Below are 18,739 nucleotides of genomic sequence, written 5' to 3'. Positions count from 1 at the left end.
TTCTAATTGCATCCACTCAAATTACGTTTTCTAATACTACTTTTCTGCATCATCTCATATCAAAACACTTTGTAAATGTTCTCAAACTTATTAGGACTCTTTGAAACTGAATCCTTTGAGTTAATCCCCAAATCTGGTTAAAACCAAAAAATAACGGTCTTAAGAGAAATCGTTTGTTGGGTGAGTGAAATAGTTGAGTGGAGTGGTGTGCTGGTCATGGGGCGAGTGGGAAGGATTTGTGTCTGAACGGCAGTGAGCACATGAGGGGTCACATGTACAACAGCCTCACAGCAGAGACAATGGGAACTCCACATAGACGTGTGCTGCTGGAGACGTGTGTAAGAACTGGAGGTTTCGAGTGAATGAAGCAGCAGTGACCTCCCATAGACTTAGAGTGCATATGTTTTCATATTTCTTTAATTCTGACTTAGTTTAGTAGGATATTACCTGTGTTCCATATTTACCATAGTTTTATATCAGTCAAGTTTGTGGGGAAAATTTTCAACAAAAGTACAAAAATACAGGAAGGAATACATCTATCCATGTCATCAATGCAGGAACAGTTTACACCCAAGGACTTTTGTGACTTTTTATTTGTTTAAAGATTACTATTGTGTAATTTCTTGACCCATATTAACATTATGGTTGCTAGGTAACAGTTATACAATTACCTGTGCATACATCATAGTTTTACATCAGTCAAGTTTCTGGGAAAAATTTTGAATAAAAGAACAAAAATACAGGAAGGAATGCCTCTATCTGTCATCAATGCAGAACAATTTGATCCTAAATGCAGGAACAGTTTACACCCAAGGATATTTTGGACTTTTTATTTGTTTAATGATTACTATTGTTTAATTTATTGACCCTTATTAACATCATGGTTGCTAGGTAACAGTTATGGATTTACCTGTGCATATGTCACATCCGCTGCCCTTTAATGCGTGGGATTGCCTTACTTATAGTGCAACTGGTTACCTTAAAATGCTAAGGGAAGTTTTAAAAAAATGGTCTAAGCAGAGATAAGACTTATTTTAGTTATAGTCTGACAGTGGCACTAACGTGAAGGTTGGAGGTTTGATTCCCGCTTCACAACCTTAGCCTTTGTTATGTTAGGAATGTGTTTTGTTTAAGTGTTGGTCATGGTTGGATAGCACCGACAGTACCGATTGGCAGTCTCACTTCTGTCACTCTGCCCCAGGACAGCTGTGATTCAATATTAGTTTATAGGGATGAACGATTTGGGAAAAATATCTGATTGTGTTTTTTTCAGACGAGCATTGTGGTTCTGATTACATTTGTGATTTATGTTTTAATAAAAGCATTCTGTAGTTCAAAGTTTTAAACATGTCCACAAGCACTTATGAAAAGACAGAAATATGAATTGACAAGTCATAAAAGATCACATTTCAGACACAAAGGGAGGGCATCTGACACACAAGGACATTTCAGAACATGTTTGTACAGATCTAAACTACAGGGTTAGCAGATTAAATCCAGAATAAGACAGGACATTTAGTTGTTTGTGAAGGAAACTATGGCACTAAAATTGAAACCTTTGTGATTTTTAATGTGCTTATATTACTCTATTTTCTGATCTATGTTATAATGTTTTTTCCTCATCAAAAACATACCCCACTTTCTTCTCTCACACAGAAAATACTTTGTTCCACCTTGTGATGTCATCATGTGGTAATACAGGAAGTACTTCACTGTGTTTTTAAACTCCATACATTGGAATCATTTGGATCATTTCAGCTCTGGATATTTCCAATCTTTACTGAACAAAAGGTAAAACGTAGATGCTAATTTGAAAACTACCACTTCATGACATCACAAGGTGGAACAGAGCATTTGAGCTTTAGAGATTTAGATAGACTAATAATAAATTGTTACTCAAACATGTGTGAATGAAACAAAACACAACTCCAGGTGTGTTTTTGAAGAGGTAATAGCATTATAACGTGGCCTAAAACTCACAAGAGTCAATTTTGTGTAATATAGGACCTTTACAGTGTACACTAGTATTATTATTATTAAATGAATATAAGTCATTGTTGCTACAGTTCTTCCTTTGATTTCACATGAGCAAAATGCTTTTATAGACCTACTGGTGCCATTATCCATTTCCAATTTGGGATAGGCTCCAATTAGTTTATAATTTTTGCCCAGATGTTGGAATATTTCTGTTCCTTGACACCCGGGTTTATGAAAACATCTAGACCAATTACTGATTAAAAATAGTCGCAACTATTTCCTAAAATAAACAGCATTAAAACGTTGCCATCAGACTTTCATCTCAAAATATTTCAAATTAAGTTGTAAAAAAGAAGTTATAACATGAGCATTGTGATTTTTATTGAGTAACAAATGTTCAGTGTCTTGTAGTGAGTTTCTGGCGTCCATCTTGAATTCCTGGAGCCCTAAGGAGGTGAGAGACGATAAAGAACAGTGTCGTCTTGTGATGCTGCAGCTCGGTCAGACGTCAGAGCCACATGACCCGCAGCACTCGAGCGCAAACTACTGTAAAATTATATAAAAATGATGATTGTGTTTTAAGGTAAAGAGCGTTTCTCTTGTACATAGCGTGTGTTATTACGGAAGAGACACCCAGACCCGACACGCGACTGAATCAACAAGAACAAGACGCCATTTGAATACAACGTACAATGAATAAATCAATAAAACTATGACGATTTTGAAAGAGGACCAAGAGGACACATTTTACTACGGGACAGTAAAGTCAAGTTTACAGTGTTCGTCCTCTAATCTGAAGCTTGCTGGTTCAAATCCCGCTCTCGACGTTTAAAAAACATCATTGGTTGAACAGTCAGATCCACTGTCTCGTGAGGCAGCTGGACTTTTCTCCCATTTTGAAATCAAACAGTCATTTATCAGATTTTTAAACAGTCCAATCAATATATATTTTTGTTCATTTTTATTTCAGTTGAACATTGTATACTTAAATTAACCGTCCACAACATCACATAATAATCCAGAACTGTATAGACCACGGTCAAAAGACTGTTAGTCCACACTGCAACACCTGAGTTCACCTTTTTATTGATAATTTGCAGCTGATGTCATCTACATTCCCTGGGGGTGCAATGCTAACCGGAGGGACTGCTCTGTCTGAAGCTCTGTTACTTTAATCTGAGTTTTATTTTAACACAATCTGACCAGAAGGAGTTGACTTATGTGGAACTACAACAGGTGAGAAGATTTGTGCTGTCTCTCACTCATAACATTACAGTCACAAGCTAGCTAGCATTAGCTGACAGTTTTGCAGTTAGTCACTCTCACCTTTTTCCTAAACCGAACCATGAACGCTCCTGAAATGTTTTCTTGAGTTTTCAGACTGTCTTAAAACTTTTTTGGAAGTGTTTGCTAATATGTGCATTGTCTTTCCATGGTAACTGCTGAACATTCCACCATAGACATACATGTAGAACACCCCCGGCATGATGTCACTGTCACTGATGTCAAGTATCAATTGGCCATTTAAATGTAGGATAGAACAGAGGAAGGACAATGATCAGTATACAGTATGAAGTGATGGGAGAAACAGACTTTTAAACACTCAAACACCTTCGAAACTCTTATAGCAGTCTCAGGTATAGTAACATTTTGGCTGCAGCCTGGGGGGAAAAATGCATCTTGTTCTTGTCCCATTCCATAACTCTGCTTCAGTGCACAGAACTCGATTTGGATACCAAGGAATAGACTTGATACTCAACACCAATTCCAGTACCACAGTGATAATAGAAAATGCTCAATATTGTTTCCACCTCTAGATACTGTACAGAAAGTAGCCTATGTTTGAACTATACTTTTGGATGCTCGTAAAAGGGAGATGAACTAAACATGCTGGAATACACAACTCCATGTATGTTTTGGACAAGGATACAGGATTAGAAAATTGCAAAAATATTAAAATAAATAAATAAATGTGCATATTTTATGACCTAACAAAAGTTCACAGTGATAAAACCAAGTACAATGATAGCCCATATTACTAACAGCACTGTTCTCTGTCTCTGCTTCAGGTCCAGGGGGCGTCTCCAGACTCCCTCATGATGTCACAGTTTGGAGAGTGGGGTGCTTAAAGAGCGTGACGGGCCCGAGTCCTGGTTTAGTCCTGGTTTGGTCCACACCGCTGAAGATTCGGACTCAAAAATCCTTAAAAAATGACGACTAGGATTCTAATACTACAACTGCTGGTGCTTGTGGCCGTGACTGCCTCCCATGGAAGTGAGTGAAAGAAATCAGTTTGTTCTGGATAATTTTGTGTGTTTAGTGATTAAGAGCGTGACCGGACTGATAAGATGAATGTGTGTTTGGATGTAAATAACTCTCACTAATACTAGTTACAACCTTCTGTAATCAGTTTGAGGTTTTGCTGATTTTATGGCTGTTATATGCCAATAGAACACGCTTACCAATAGGTGCTGTGGTCCTATTTGTATTTTGCGGATTTTTCTGCCAGTACTGTAAACTTTTATCCTTTTTTATACTTTAGTTTTACAGTTAAACTTGCTTTTATTCAATGCCACTGGGGAATCTTTGGAGCAGCAGTGGAACGTCTTGGTCAGGACTGTCTTAGCTGCAAGATTTTATGAAATGTGCATGGTTTTAGTTGATGGAGGACTGGGCTGCCTGGGAGTCGAACCCAGAACCTTCCTACTGTGAGGTTAGAGTTGTGATGTAAATTTATGTGCATTCATTTCTTATCATAGGTCTTTGAGTAAATGCATTTGATCTGTGTCAGTCTGTCAGACCCGACCAGACATTGACATGTGTAAAGGCTCTGCCCCCATGTCCCTGTCCCACAGGAAACTCTGTGCTGTTTTACCTGTCTTCAAGTTGATTGATTCTATATTAACTTGATATGTATGTAGCTTTGTAATTCTGGTATAGATATATAGAAGGAGACTGAGGAGAGACTTGCTGCCGGTCTGTGGCCAAGGCAGAATAAACCTTCTTGTATTTCATAACCCACCAGGGTTCACAAATGGAGTATTATTTTTCCACAACAAAGTGTTGCCTGTCACCACCAAACCACTGGTTACACCTGGCCACCCAGCTCCCCTTCTGGCTCTTTGGGCACTGCCTGGTCTCTCTCTCTCTCTTTCTCTCTCTCTGGCTCCTGATTTTTCTCTCTTTGGCTCCTCTGGTCTTTCTCTCTCTCTCTGGCTCCTGGGCTCTCTCTCGCTTTTGCTCCTCTGGTCTTTCTCTCTCTCTTTGGCTCCTGGTCTGTCTCTCTCTGGCTCATAATCTCTCTCTCTCTGGCTCCTGATGTCTCTCTCTCTGGCTCCTGGTCTGTCTCTCTGGCTCCTGATTTCTCTCTCTCTCTTTGGCTCCTGGTTTCTCTCTCTCTCTTTGACTCCTGATCTCTCTCTCTTTAGCTCCCGGTCTGTCTCTCTCTGGCTCCTGATCTCTCTCTCTCCCTCTGTCTCTCTGTCTCTCTCTCTCTCTGGCTCCTGATGTCGCTCTCTTTGGCTCCCGATCTCTCTCTCTCGCTCTGTGGCTCCTGGTCTGTCTCTCTGGCTCCTCTCTCTCTCTCTCTGGCTCCTGGTCTGTCTCTCTTTGGCTCCTGATCGCTCTCTCTCTGACCCCTGATCTCTCTCTCTCTCTCTTCTCTCTGGCTCCTGGTCTGTCTCTCTTTGACTCCTGATCTCTCTCTCTCTTTAGCTCCTCTGGTCTCTCTCTTTGGCTCCTGGTCTCTCTCTCTCTCTGACTCCTGATCTCTCTCTCTTTCTCTCTCTGGCTCCTGGTCTGTCTCTCTTTGGCTCCTGATCTCTCTCTCTCTCTCTCTCTCTCTCTCTCTCTCTCTCTCTTTAGCTCCTCTGGTCTCTCTCTTTGGCTCCTAGTCTCTCTCTCTCTCTGGCTCCTGGTCTGTCTCTCTTTGGCTCCTGGTATGTCTCTCTCTCTGACTCCTTATCTCTCTCTCTCTCTCTCTCTGGCTCCTGGTCTGTCTCTCTTTGGCTCCTGATCTCTCTCTCTCTTTAGCTCCTCTGGTCTCTCTCTTTGGCTCTTAGTCTCTCTCTCTGGCTCCTGATCTCTCTCTCTCTTTCTGGCTCCTCTGGTCTCTGTTGGATTACCGAGGGCCTCAGCTGACGATCACATGAAGAGGATTGTGGGGGATTGAGGGTCGTGTGACTTGCACAGCTCAGACACACCTCACTCAAATATGCACTGCTACAAAATGATACAACGAACCAAATGTAAAAGCAGCATTAACCTTCACTGTACGATGGATATTTACTTACACAGACGTTTCTCTTGCTCTTTGTATAAACTCTTCTTATAATAATAATAATAATAATAATAATAATAATAATAATAATAATAATAATAATAATAATAATAATAATAATAATAATAATAATAATAATAATAATAATAATAATAATATGAAAATCTTGTTCAGTCAATAGAGCCAGCCTGCCCTATTGATTGAACCAAGTATCAAGTGTGCATAATGTGAAGTTTATAAAGGTCTTTAAGTGTTAAAAAGCAATGTAAAAATCTAAGGAATTATTATTATATGAAAAAACATACCATATCAGTGAATGAATGACTGTGAGAGGGTCACAGCTTCTGTCCTGGTTAAAGTTCTTCATTGAGAAAGCCCAGTGTTTCTGAAGTGTTTCTCTGTGTTTCTGAAGCGTCTGTATGTCTCTGAAGTGTGCCTCTGTGTTTCTGTTGTGTGCCTCTGTGTTTCTGAAGTGTCTCTGTTTCTGGTGTGTATCTGTGTTTCTGAAGTGTCTGTTTGTTTCCGGTCATAGGGCAGAGGTCACAGTTCACTCGGTTTCGCTCCTGGAACACTCGGATGTACCCAGCCTGGAAAGAGGGAGACCCCAGGTTCAGAAACTGCTGGAAAGGTGAGTTATTACATTTATACTACTACTTCTGCTGTTACTACTACCACTACTATACAGGACGTTTAATTTACTAGACTTGACAAAGGGGCAGCAAAGAAGCAAATTTAGTTGTAAAATGGAACAATGATTTGGAAGAGGTTTATTTAATATGTCAGTAAATGCTATGTTATTTTATGCTATATGAGCTGCTTTTGTTGTGATTTCATGTAATTTCATTATATGTTGAATATAATCTGTTTTGTGTCTGTTTTCAGGCGGTAATGTGACGTTTGAGCTGAAGAATGATGCCCCGACTCTGAGCGGAGCCAAAGCCACTTTCAACATCAACTTAAACTTTCCCTCAAACCAAACTGTGCTCTCCAACGGGACAGTGGTGTGGGCACAGAACTGCACTGTGGATGGTAACAGCCACTACAAAAATATAATATTCATTTGATTTTGCACTTGCTACTACTATCACCATGACTATCACCACCACTTCTACTACTACTACAACAAATACTGCTGCTGCGACTACTACTGCCACTATTATTGCTGCATTGCTACCAACTACTGCTAAAGGCATAAATGTGGAATTAAAATAAAATGAACTTGAAGTAAAACGACAAATACGAATAAAGTACAATAATATGTATTCTATAATATTTTTATTTGATTTAGCACTAGCTACTACACATCCACAACTGTTACTACTATGACCTCCACAATTGCCACTATTACTACCTCCACCACTGCTACTACTACCTCCACAATTTCCACTACTACTACATCCACAACTGCTACTATTACTACTACCTCCACAACTGCCACAACTACTATTGCTACTACTATGTTTCTGACCCTCCCGTTGCCTGTGTGTTCCAGGGCAGCAGTACCAGGCAGGGCAGCCCGTGTACCCAGACACTCAGGGCACAGCCATGTTCCCCGACGGGACCCCCATCAGAGCCCAGAGACGCCCTCAGAAATACGTCTATGTGTGGAAGACATGGGGTGAGAGCAGAAGTGTCACATGAGGGGGTTTAGCACAACACATTTGATTGTATCATTTGTGTTGTCATTGCTGGGTTTCCGTATGATATCAGAACATTTTATAGGCCAATACTATTTAAAGGTACAATATGTAACTTTCTGGAGGTGGCTTGTCATCACATAATTCCATGGAGGAAAGCAGAATACTAATTTTGAGTAACTGAATTCTGGTACAGTTACCTTTTCATCTGCTGGTTTTCAGTGTATAGTTATTCTTCAAAACTCAAAGGAATACATTAAGGTATTTGATCATGCAAGTTAGGCTTCAAACTCCACAATATTAATGAGACAAATGGAAAACACAACAACAATCTTATGGTGAGGCAGGTGTGATTTTTCTTTCTCCAATTAGTAATAGGAAAGGCATAACAAACAGTGAAACAAACATAAAGCAGTTTTCTATGTTACGTTTTTACACCATCATTTTAAAGCAACTCAGTGTTAAAGTATTCTAAGCATTCAGAATACAGTACTTTGTGGAGATAGATAGCCATACTGTGAAATATTATAGCCAAAGGAACAACATTTCCATGGAAACTAACAGGATAAGGCCCTCTTAAAGGCTAAAAATGAGTCAGGTTTGTGGAGATGCAAACCTGCTCAGAGTAAAGACACAAGTTTTTCAGTTTGAAATGTTAAAGTTATTATTATTGTATAAATTATTGTTGGATGGATATTAAAATCTCTTGTACAGTAGACTGAGATGTGTTCTTCTTGTAGGTCGTTTCTGGCAGGTAGCAGACGGGCCCTCCTCATCCCTCTCCATCGGGACAGAGAACATTCCTATGGGCTCCTACGACATGGAGCTGGTGATCTACCACCAGAGAGGAAAGTCCAACTTCATCCCCCTGGGCTACGCCTCCTCCAGGTTCACCATCACCGGTAACTTTCAGAGACCTGGTTTAGTCCTGGTTTAGTCCTGGCTTAGTCCTGGTTTAGTCCTGGTTTAGACCTGGTTTAGTCTTAGTTTTGTCTTGGTTTTGTCCTAGATTAGTCCTGGTTTAGACCTGGTTAAGTCTAAACCAGGACTTGGTTTAGTCCTGGTTTAGTTTTGGTTTAGTCCTGATTTAGTCCTAGGTTGGTCCTGGTTTACTTATTACAGCTCTAGTGGGCATTTTTGGTCTGCATTGCTTAGTATCTACCAGAGGTGCTTGAGTCTTTGTTTAGTCCTGGTTTAGTCCTGGTTTGGTCCCTGGTTTAGTGGGGATCTTGTGGTGTGTTTCTGGTCTGCTGTGGTTAAAAGGTGCTGTAGACATAGTTTAAACCTAGTTTAGTCCTTGTTTTATCCTGGTATAGTCCTGCTCTAGTCCTGGTTTAGACCTGGTTTAGACCTGGTTTAGACCTGGTTTAGACCTGGTTTAGACCTGGTTTAGACCTGGTTTAGACCTGGTTTAGGCATATATTAGGGGTTCTGTGCAGATTCATTTGTTTAATTTGGAGACAATTCTTTTAATCTTATTGCCCTCCTTTGGGTTAATCGTTATTTGAAACTACCTCATGTCATGTTTCAGACCGCATTTAGTCCAAACTTAGGCATGATAAAGTCTGGTTTTAGATCTGTTAGTAGCTTAATATTATCATAGAACCTGGGTCAGTGGTTTTCAAACTTTTCAGACTGAGTATGGCCTAAAAAATTGTGATATGAGCTTTTTTTTGCCCACCTCTATCCACCCTTAACATCCACATACGTATGTCCCTCCCTCCCCTTTCAGACCAGGTCCCCTTCACCATCTCCATGAGCCAAGTGAACGACTTGAACGTAGAGGACCAGAGCTTCATCCAGAACCGCGCGGTGGCCTTCAGCGTGAACCTGCACGACCCAAGCCAGTACCTGAGCGCCGCAGACCTCAGCTTCACCTGGGACTTTGGGGACAACACAGGGACTCTGATCTCCAGGGACCGCACGGTGACGCACACCTATCAGACTGTGGGCTCCTTTAAACCACAGGTCATCCTCATGGCCAGCATCCCCACCTGCGGAAACCCTACTGCTGGTGAGGATAAAAATGATGATTTAGTTAAATTTAAAGGTCCTATATTATGCTAAACTGACTCTTTAAACTTTAAAGCTTTAAACTTTAAGCTTTAAACCATGGTATAATGTTGTTACCTCCTCAAAATCATACGTGGAGTTGTGTTTTGTTTCATTCACACATATTTGATTGTTAGTCTGTCTACATCTCCAAAGCTCAAAAACCTCTTTTAAGAGGCCATTCTCTACTGAACTAAAGGTTCAGTAGAGAATGGCAATTCCGGGGCTGAAATCATTCACATGATTCTACTGACGGTCTATGGAGTTTAAAAACACAGTGGAGCACTTCCTGTATTACCACGTTACATCACAAGGTGTAATAGAGTCTTTTCTGTTTGAGAAGTCAGAATGAATATTTGGGTGTTAAACTTGTGTGAATGAAACAAAATTCAACTCTGGGTATGTTTTTGATGAAGAAACAACATGATAACATAGATCAGAAAATAGCATAATATGGGCCCTTTAAAGTACACTATGTAACTTTTCTGATGGGGCTCCACTACCAGCTTGTTTCCAGGAAAGATGCTATTGCTTTGCCTGGAGCGTAACTATGGCATCTATCTATATTTTCATACAGAGGGATATCAATCTGGTCCCCTCGAACCTCCAGCTTTTTTCCTTGTGAGCAACTATATTTGTTTTGATACAGACAGAGCAAACATGTCCCTGATTGGCTGATTCTGTTGTCTTAAAAGTATTATATTACTGGTGTCTTACTGGTGTCCACAGACCTTACCCGTAATTTGGCCTGATGATGTCACCTGCTGGTCTCTAAGGAATTAAATAAGTGACATACCACACTGTGGACACTCCAGGCAAGGCAATAACATCTCCATGGAGACAAGCAGGTTGCAGACCCTCTAGTAGAAAAGTTGCATAATACACCTTTAATTACATTTTATTTATGCAAGCATAACTAGAGTTCATTCATGATTTGGTTTAAATGCTGGAATTTGATTATGTTAGGTCTGCATAAGAAAAATATATAATTCCAACTTTCTGATATTCTACTGTTTGCATCTAATTTTAGTGTTTTTATCGTCAGCAAACCAGGAAGTAGTGCTGTTAGCATGCTAATTGTTGTTAGCACCATGAACAAGTCATCCTTCAAAGCTAGCAAAACTTCGAAGGACGAAAGCAATGTGTTAGCAAAGTGAGGAATAAGTCTGGACTACTGCAAATATAATTATTATGTATTTTATTTATATATATTCAGGACACTTCACAGAACAAATATTAACTGTCAAAAGAGCAATAAACAAGTAATACAGGAAAGATAAAAGCAGTAAATCACATGGGAAAAAAGTTAAACATTAAAAGCTAATATAAATAGCATTTGGAGTTTTAATGTAAAAATCTGTCTTGTCTTTTTACAGTGGTGCCAGTGGAGTCGTCTGCCGCACCTGCTGTGGTGGTGGTGAGTCCAGCGGCTGTCCCTGATGCTGAAGCTCCAGCCGTGGACACTGCAGTGGTTACTGACGCCGACACTACGGGTGAGATACCGACTCCAGCCACCAGGAGGAGTGAAAGAACTAAAGAGAAGTTTCAGACTTTGACTAGACCCAGTTTAGCTCTAGTTTACTGTTTATGTATTCATCCCATAGATAACACATAACAAAAAAGGATACAGGCAAAAAACACAAAAGCTACAATTCATAAATATATTTAACTTTTTTACACCAGCAGATTTCAAATGTGAAACCTGTCCTCACCTGGCCTTTGTACAAACTCCCTGTGCTCTCTGGTCTTCTTCTGTCAGGCCGGAGCCGGCAGCAACCTAGATAGCATCTAGTGGTGAAATGTGAGAAAGCAACATGGCTGTGTCGGTCAATATAATCACAGATGGTAGCTTTAAAGCCTCCACCTTATAATGAAATGGAATAAACATAAATATAAACGTGCATAGATAACAGACTTATCTTCTAAATGGTTTAGTTTTACGTCATCCATTCCGTTCCAAGTTTACGACCAAGTACAATATTTTCATAATTATAGATAATATTTCAAAACAACTGTATAATTTTATGATTTTGACCACTTTACAGTAGAGACTGGAGATGATGCTACTGCCGATGCTACCGCCGATGCTACCGCCGATGCTACCGCCGATGCTACTGCCGAAGCTACTGCTGATGCTACTGCTGATGCTACTGCTGATGCTACTGCTGATGCTACCATTGATACTACTGCTGATGCTACCATTGATGCTGCTGCCGATGCTACCGCCGATGCTACTGCTGATACTACCATTGATGCTGCTGCTGATGCTAATGCTAACACTGATGCTACAGCTGATGCTACAGCCGATGCTACTGGTGATGCTACCGCTGTTGAGGCTGCAGCGGCTGACGCCATTGATGCTGCGGCTGAGGCTGTTCCCGCCGACACTGAGGCTGCAGGTACCATCCTTTATAAGTCTGCATCACTGTATCACCTCCCACTCAATAAGCAGGGTTGCCAGGCTTCAGTGACCCAATAGATTCATGGACCCAACCTGCACAATAGCGGCGGACAAACCGCCCAAAACCTGCTTAACGTATGGCTACTGGTGACACAGACATGCACCCTCCCCTCTGTCTCTCAAATACAAGTTCCACAGAGGACAGAAGAATATGGGTATGAAGATTTGTCACCAAAATTCAGGACTTTCAATAGGATCATTCTATTCTTCAATTTCGCCATATAAGTAAAGATGTTGTATAGAAATCACAGTAGTTCAATTAACAACCAACACAAATGTAAATGTTCTTCTTCTAGAGCAGTTATTCATTACATTGCAGCATCGCACGGCGCCCTCTAATGGCAACAGGTGGAAATGGACATAACATAAATGAGCTTTTTGCACAACTAGCAGCAACATGGTGCTAACAGATAAACAAGTGTACCTCTTCCTATTTATAGCAAATTTAGTGCTGCAATGGATCAGAATGAGTACAGTAAAGATGTACCGATTTTTAAAAGTTGCATTTGGTTTTCCAGTTATTCCAGATTACATCAGATTACTATTAAGCACGTATTAACTCCATCCTGGTTTCATGAGTTTCACTGTTATAAACATTCATATAGACTGATTTCTTTCTCAGAAGCTGATGCTGACACTGAGGAGGCTGCTGCTGTAGAAACCGTGGTCACTGAAGACGCCGCTGCTGCAGAAGAGACCGTCGACACAGCTGAGGCCACAGAGGGTGATGATCCAAATTATTACTTGAGTGAAAGTTATAGTAGTTGTTATTGTATTGTTGTCCTATTTGTAATATTGTAGCTGATGTCATTTAAATTCCCTGGGGGGTGTGATGCTAAGGGCTAAGAGGCTTTGCTCTGTCTGAAGCTCTGTTATTCAAAATTAATCTGAGCTTTGTTTTAACACAATCAGACGAATCACACAGTCTGACGTAGCTAAAACTACAACAGGGGAGCTGATTTACTGTTAAATAAGTCCCTCTCAAATAACATTAGAGTTAGTTAGCATGAGTCAACCGAGTTTTAGTTAGTCACAAAGACATTCTTCCTTTGTTCCGGGGCAACATGAACTAGTGGCCGCCCCACAGGTACAGCAGCTCTCAGGAGCTTGGGCCCAGAAAGAAAGCACAATGCATTTTTGGGGGGGTTTCAAACTGCCGTTTTCAGGTGACAGGGCATCCTCAGCTTTTACAGGTCAGATTTTGTAGAGATTATTCTCTGTTTTCACAACATGAACATTTACAAATTTAAAATCCTCAAAATGCGTAAAAGTTAGCTTTGTAAGTTTTAACCTGGCCCCACCCTGGCCCCACCCTGGCCCCACCCTGGCCCCACCCTGGCCCCACCCTGGCCCCACCCTGGCCCCACCCTGGCCCCACCCTGGCCCCAACCTGGCCCCACCCTGGCCCCACCCTGGCCCCACCCTGCTAGCCCATATTGAGGAAGTTATGCAGAAGAGAAAATTATTTGCAGCCCATGCTATGATAAGCACAGGCCATTAAAAACAATACGACGCCATGCTCTCACTGTTTTTGTTAAAAATCAAACAGCTAAACAGTACCACGAACGCTTGTATTGATCACAGGCTACTGAAAATGTGTTGTTTAAATCCTTTTGGGATGTGACGACCTTCAAACTTTTTTTTTTTAGCTGTGTTTATTAATCTTTCCAATTTGTCACCATGGTAAATGGTGAACATTCCACAATAGGTGTACATGCAGATCACCTCCAGCGTGATGTCACTGCAAGGTCTCAGAAGAGAATGTTTAATCCACACTTGTTCTTGCTGTTGTAGGTGAAGTTGCCACTGCTGAGGAGGCTGCCCCTGAAGCTGCTGTAGAAGATGCCACTGCAGCTGTCGCCACAGAGGAGACAGTTGATGAGGCCGCACCTATCGCAGAGGAAGCACCTGTCACCGAGGCCACACCTGTCCTAGAAGATGCACCTGTTGAGGCTGAAGCTGCTGAGGTGGAGACTGTGACCGAGGGAGCTGTTGTTGTGGAGACGGAGGCGGCTGCAGACAACACTGTGGCTGCTGCTGCCACAGTCGCCCCAGAGACAGCTCCAGAGGCTCCTCTAGAGGGGGAGGTGGTGGCTGAGGTAGCGGAGACTGAAAATGTGGTAGCAGCAACCGTGGCTGCTGCAGGTGAGTGACAGGTGATCGGTTTTGTGAGCACTGGAAAATGTGAATGAATAATACACCAAATTGTGAAGTTACAGTGTCTGTGAAAATGCCACATAAAACATGCATTTTGAGTTGTTGTTGTGCATAAGTCTGTCATAGTATCTTTGCTAGTGACTTTAATATGTATAATATAGTGTTAAAAATATCTGTAATACTCCCCTAACCTTTTCTTACATCCTCTTCCTGCACAACCTTCAGAAGCTGAGGCAGAGCTCCCCCTGGTGATCGCTAAACGTCAGGCACCTGAGCTCACCGCAGACTGTACTGTTTATCGCTACGGCTCCCTCGCCACCTCCGTCCAAGTCGTCCGTGAGTCTGAGTACAGAGCGGGATTCATTTCTGAGCACTTTAAAATAAGATGTTTATTGATCTAAATCTCTGTCTTGTGTCTGCAGAGGGCATTGAGAGCGTGGAGATCGTGCAGGTGTCTAATGTCATGTCTTTGGCCACAGCGCTGGACCAGAATGCTGTGGATGTTACCGTTTCATGTCAGGGGAGGTCTGTAAAACTCACAAAACTTAAAGGGGCACTATGTAACTTTTCTGGTAGAGGGTCCACCACCTACTTGTCTCCATAAGTGTTAAAATCCCTTAGAAACATTGATTTGTACTGTTAGCATGCTCGCCACAGACCTGAGCTGTAACTTACATTTGTCCCATGGATTTCAAAATGTCAAAGGTCAGGTGAATATCGTTGAAACCTTTGAGTTTATTACAAATATTTTTAAATATTGCAGGCAAAGCTATAAGATCTCCGTGGAGATAAGCAGATTTAATTTATGCAATCCCTGCTAGAATGGCATAGAATTCAGTCGCTCCTACTTTCATTTTGAATGCAGGAGGTTTTGGGTTTTAGTCTGTTTTGCCGGTCTCTATGGGGACTGAGACTGAATTTTTATTTTATTTTATTTTTTTGCTACTAAACCGTGTACATAATGTTTAATAGTATTGTCTACTGTTGTCTTTTTTATTTAGTGCAAACTAGATAAATTTGTGTTTATTCTTGTCAGACCAACCACAGTGTTCCTCCTATGTCCATACAATAGATGGTATATATAAATGGGCATAGCTAAACCGTAGCTGCTGCATACCTAATAAGAAGTGATCATGGGCGTGATTCCGGCTCCATCGGGTCTGGCTCCTATTCACTTTACATTGAAAAATTGTCGCCCCTTTCTCCGTAACTGCTGCTGTCATACTTGTCATTTTAGTCCTAAAATGTTTGTATTAACCTGCTCTACATGATCCTGGTATTTTTATTCTGCTGTTTTGTCCATAAATCAAGATACGAACATTAATAACAAACAATAACAAATCAGGTGCTGTCTTTAGTTGCTAAGCGCCTGCTCCCTGTTAAACCAGCAGTGCAGATGGGAAGGGGCCTTACCTTCAACAGCCTCGCTCCGGATTGGCTCTTTGGTTGCTATGATACTTGCGGTTGAAATTCCAAATATGGAACTTAGCTCCAAATTCACTCCTATAACTGCTCTAGCCTTGATGAGCTTCATTTAACTGGAGCTGAACTCTATGGGTGACGTAACACTCACTTAGTCCACTTCTTTATACAGTCTATGGTCCAGACCCCTCCCCTCCTCGCACCTTACTCCTTTTTGGTCTTCTAGGTGCTGCCCAGTTTACCCGCTCCATGTGAAGACTTTAGGTGTTTAGTCCCACTTTTTATCAATTTATCAATGATTTATCAATGACATATATATTTTTTCTATTCTTGGTCACAGTCTTCCCAGTGAGGTGTGCACTGTGGTGTCAGATGCAGATTGTGTAACTCCTGTCCAGACGTTGTGCTCTGTCGCGGTGCCGACTCCAGACTGTCAGCTCGTCCTCAGGCAGTTCTTCAACGACACTGGAATCTTCTGCCTCAATGTGTCTCTCACCAACGACGTTAGCTTAGCCGTGACCAGCGCACGCGTCAACGTCAACATGGGTATGGATCATGAGTACACAGGCTTGTTCAGTGAAATAAAGATTACAGGGAAACAAACTTGATCAGATATGTGTTTTCATGTTTTGTTTAGTATTAGAGCAGCCTAAAATATAAAATCACAAAGAAATGCAATAAGGGAGCAGATGTTATGACTTTTTATATACAACATACTGTTCTATACCCAGATATGGTTTTGATTTATTTATTTATTTTAGTTTGCTTAAATTATGAATGCGTTAAAAATAAATCCCTCAGCCTTTTCAGCCTTTTGCAAAATTGCACAAAAAAAATCTGCGAAACATGAACAATGAAAGATGAACCACGATGAAAGATGAAAGATGAACTGCGATATAGTGACGGACAACTGTACATAAATAATGACTTCTCTGAATAATTTTAGGATGTTTTTGATCTACAGTTCAGGACTAGTGCTCTGCCATGTGCATACACACCATCTCTCCATCTGTCATTATTTTAACTAATTTTGTCTGTTCTCCTGCAGCAACCACAGGGTCTCCAGCTGGGACTGCAGCCACAGTCCTGGGAGTGATGGTCCTGGCCTGTGTGGTCTGCTGTGTCGGACTCATGTACAGGTGGGATATACAGTGAGATATAACCAGGCCCATCGACAGAAATTTGGGGGGTCCTGGGCAGGAAGGCTCACATGGGCCCTCCTTTAATATACGAATAGGCAGAGGTTCAGATTCTGGGGCCTGGGATAAGAGACCCCTGTGTCCCCCTCTGTTGACTCCCCCGGATATAAGGCATAAAAACAATTGCAAAAGCTTTTTCCTTTGAACTAAAATTAGGAATGCACTAATCCAGCTTGCTCAGTTGTGATATTGATATTGATACTTATCTGTCGATACCCAATATTTTCAGATAAAAGTAGAATACTGAAAATTGCTTTTTTTCCCCCCTCAGAATGCAATTAACTTATTACAAAATGGATCCAATTTAACCAGCAAGTAACTACAGAACAGCTTTGTATTCATAAAATTTAAAATATTATGAGACTTCCGGGCCAACATCAGCCAGTAAATATGTCAAATGAATCATAGAAAGTATTTTATTTGTTGTTGGATCAGCGCCATTATCCAATACCAGTACCAATGCATCCCTAACTAAAATATTACCTGTCAAGGGGTCTGGAAAATGCATGATGTCCGTCTTACGTATCCATCTATCCATCACATATATATTATTATTTGACTATGGTTTACACTTCTGTACTGTCTCCAGGCGCCTAAAACAGTACCAGCCCCTTGTGGAGGAGTCCGGCTCGGGTTCGGTCCGGACCTCGGTGCCTATGTTACTGTGGAACCTTCTGACTCGCCAAAGTCCAGGAGAGAGCCGCCCCCTGCTCCACGGACGCATTGTTTAAACATCACCAAAACGTTCACCTTTCTGTACACGAATCTGTATCAAAAGTACTTCCTTTTTACTTTAGGGTGGGTGACATGACAAAAAGATATTGATACTTTGCAGTACATCACACTGGGGGGTCAGTCTACTGTATGTATATCTATCTATGTTGGAATGTTCAGCAGTTGCCATGGTTACACAATGCACATATTAGCAAACACTGCGTGATAAGTTTTTAGATTGTCTGAAAACCCAAGAAGATACAAAATGGATTTAAATTTAAACTTTATACTCTGGAGCCTGTGGTTAATAGGATTTAATAAAAGTTTCAACAAAAAAGGTGAGAGTGAAAAACTGTTGGCTAATGCTAGCTAGTTTTTGACTGTAATATTATTTCAGAGGGACCTGTTTAAGAGCACAAATCAGCTCACCTATTGTACTTCCAGCTAAGTCAGTTGTTTATGGTCAGATTGTGGTAAAATAAATCTCAGGTTAAAGTCTAACTTGTGTAACCCAGCCTCAGACAGAGCAGTGCCTCAGGTTAGCTTCACACCCGCAGTGAATGTAGATGATATCAGCTGCAAAGTATCAATAGCACAATTTTCTTTAAACTCGGATCACAATTTCAGTTTTGTCAGAATTCATGTACACTAAAATCTAGCTTCTGCACTGTAATTGGTTAAAGTCACCTGTCAGTCACTCAGAGCATGACATAAGCTGACCAATAGGAAGAGAGGGTGAAGAGATGTATGTGTTTTTGAGCATAGGGCTACACTAAACTATGTACCAACCATTCAAATTTGATATAGTCTTTTTGCTCATCTCTAAACTCTTTTATCAAAA

At 41.0% G+C, this 18,739-nt stretch overlaps 1 protein-coding gene across 3 annotated transcripts; it reads left to right on the top strand.

The window, feature by feature from the left end:
• Positions 1 to 4,136: 4,136 nt before the first annotated feature.
• pmela (premelanosome protein a) lies at positions 4,137 to 18,155 on the top strand. Of its 3 annotated transcripts, XM_055221860.1 has the most exons (15): positions 4,137 to 4,251; positions 6,789 to 6,884; positions 7,139 to 7,285; positions 7,749 to 7,874; positions 8,634 to 8,795; positions 9,626 to 9,907; positions 11,322 to 11,438; positions 11,991 to 12,344; positions 13,029 to 13,130; positions 14,201 to 14,551; positions 14,789 to 14,899; positions 14,986 to 15,088; positions 16,326 to 16,531; positions 17,034 to 17,124; positions 17,774 to 18,155. In XM_055221860.1, exons 1-15 carry the CDS (start codon positions 4,188 to 4,190, stop codon positions 17,913 to 17,915), a joined length of 2,454 nt encoding a protein of 817 aa, XP_055077835.1. In that variant the 5' UTR covers positions 4,137 to 4,187; the 3' UTR covers positions 17,916 to 18,155. The 3 variants fall into 3 exon arrangements, with proteins under 3 accessions (XP_055077835.1, XP_055077837.1, XP_055077836.1); XM_055221862.1 differs by lacking the exon at positions 11,991 to 12,344 and having other exon boundaries at positions 13,032 to 13,130; XM_055221861.1 differs by lacking the exon at positions 11,991 to 12,344.
• The last annotated feature ends 584 nt before the right edge of the window (positions 18,156 to 18,739 follow it).

Source organism: Periophthalmus magnuspinnatus, chromosome 5 (assembly GCF_009829125.3).
Source record: "Periophthalmus magnuspinnatus isolate fPerMag1 chromosome 5, fPerMag1.2.pri, whole genome shotgun sequence".
Lineage (NCBI taxonomy): Eukaryota > Metazoa > Chordata > Actinopteri > Gobiiformes > Gobiidae > Periophthalmus > Periophthalmus magnuspinnatus.
This window is presented reverse-complemented; position numbering and strand designations above follow the sequence as displayed.

Bases quoted from the DNA above. Each gene is read 5' to 3' on its own strand.
- pmela (XM_055221860.1), top strand. From the start codon at position 4,188: ATGACGACTAGGATTCTAATACTACAACTGCTGGTGCTTGTGGCCGTG. The intron at 4,252-6,788 runs GTGAGTGAAAGA...TTCCGGTCATAG, and splicing joins CGTGACTGCCTCCCATGGAA to GGCAGAGGTCACAGTTCACT. The intron at 8,796-9,625 runs GTAACTTTCAGA...CTCCCCTTTCAG, and splicing joins CTCCAGGTTCACCATCACCG to ACCAGGTCCCCTTCACCATC.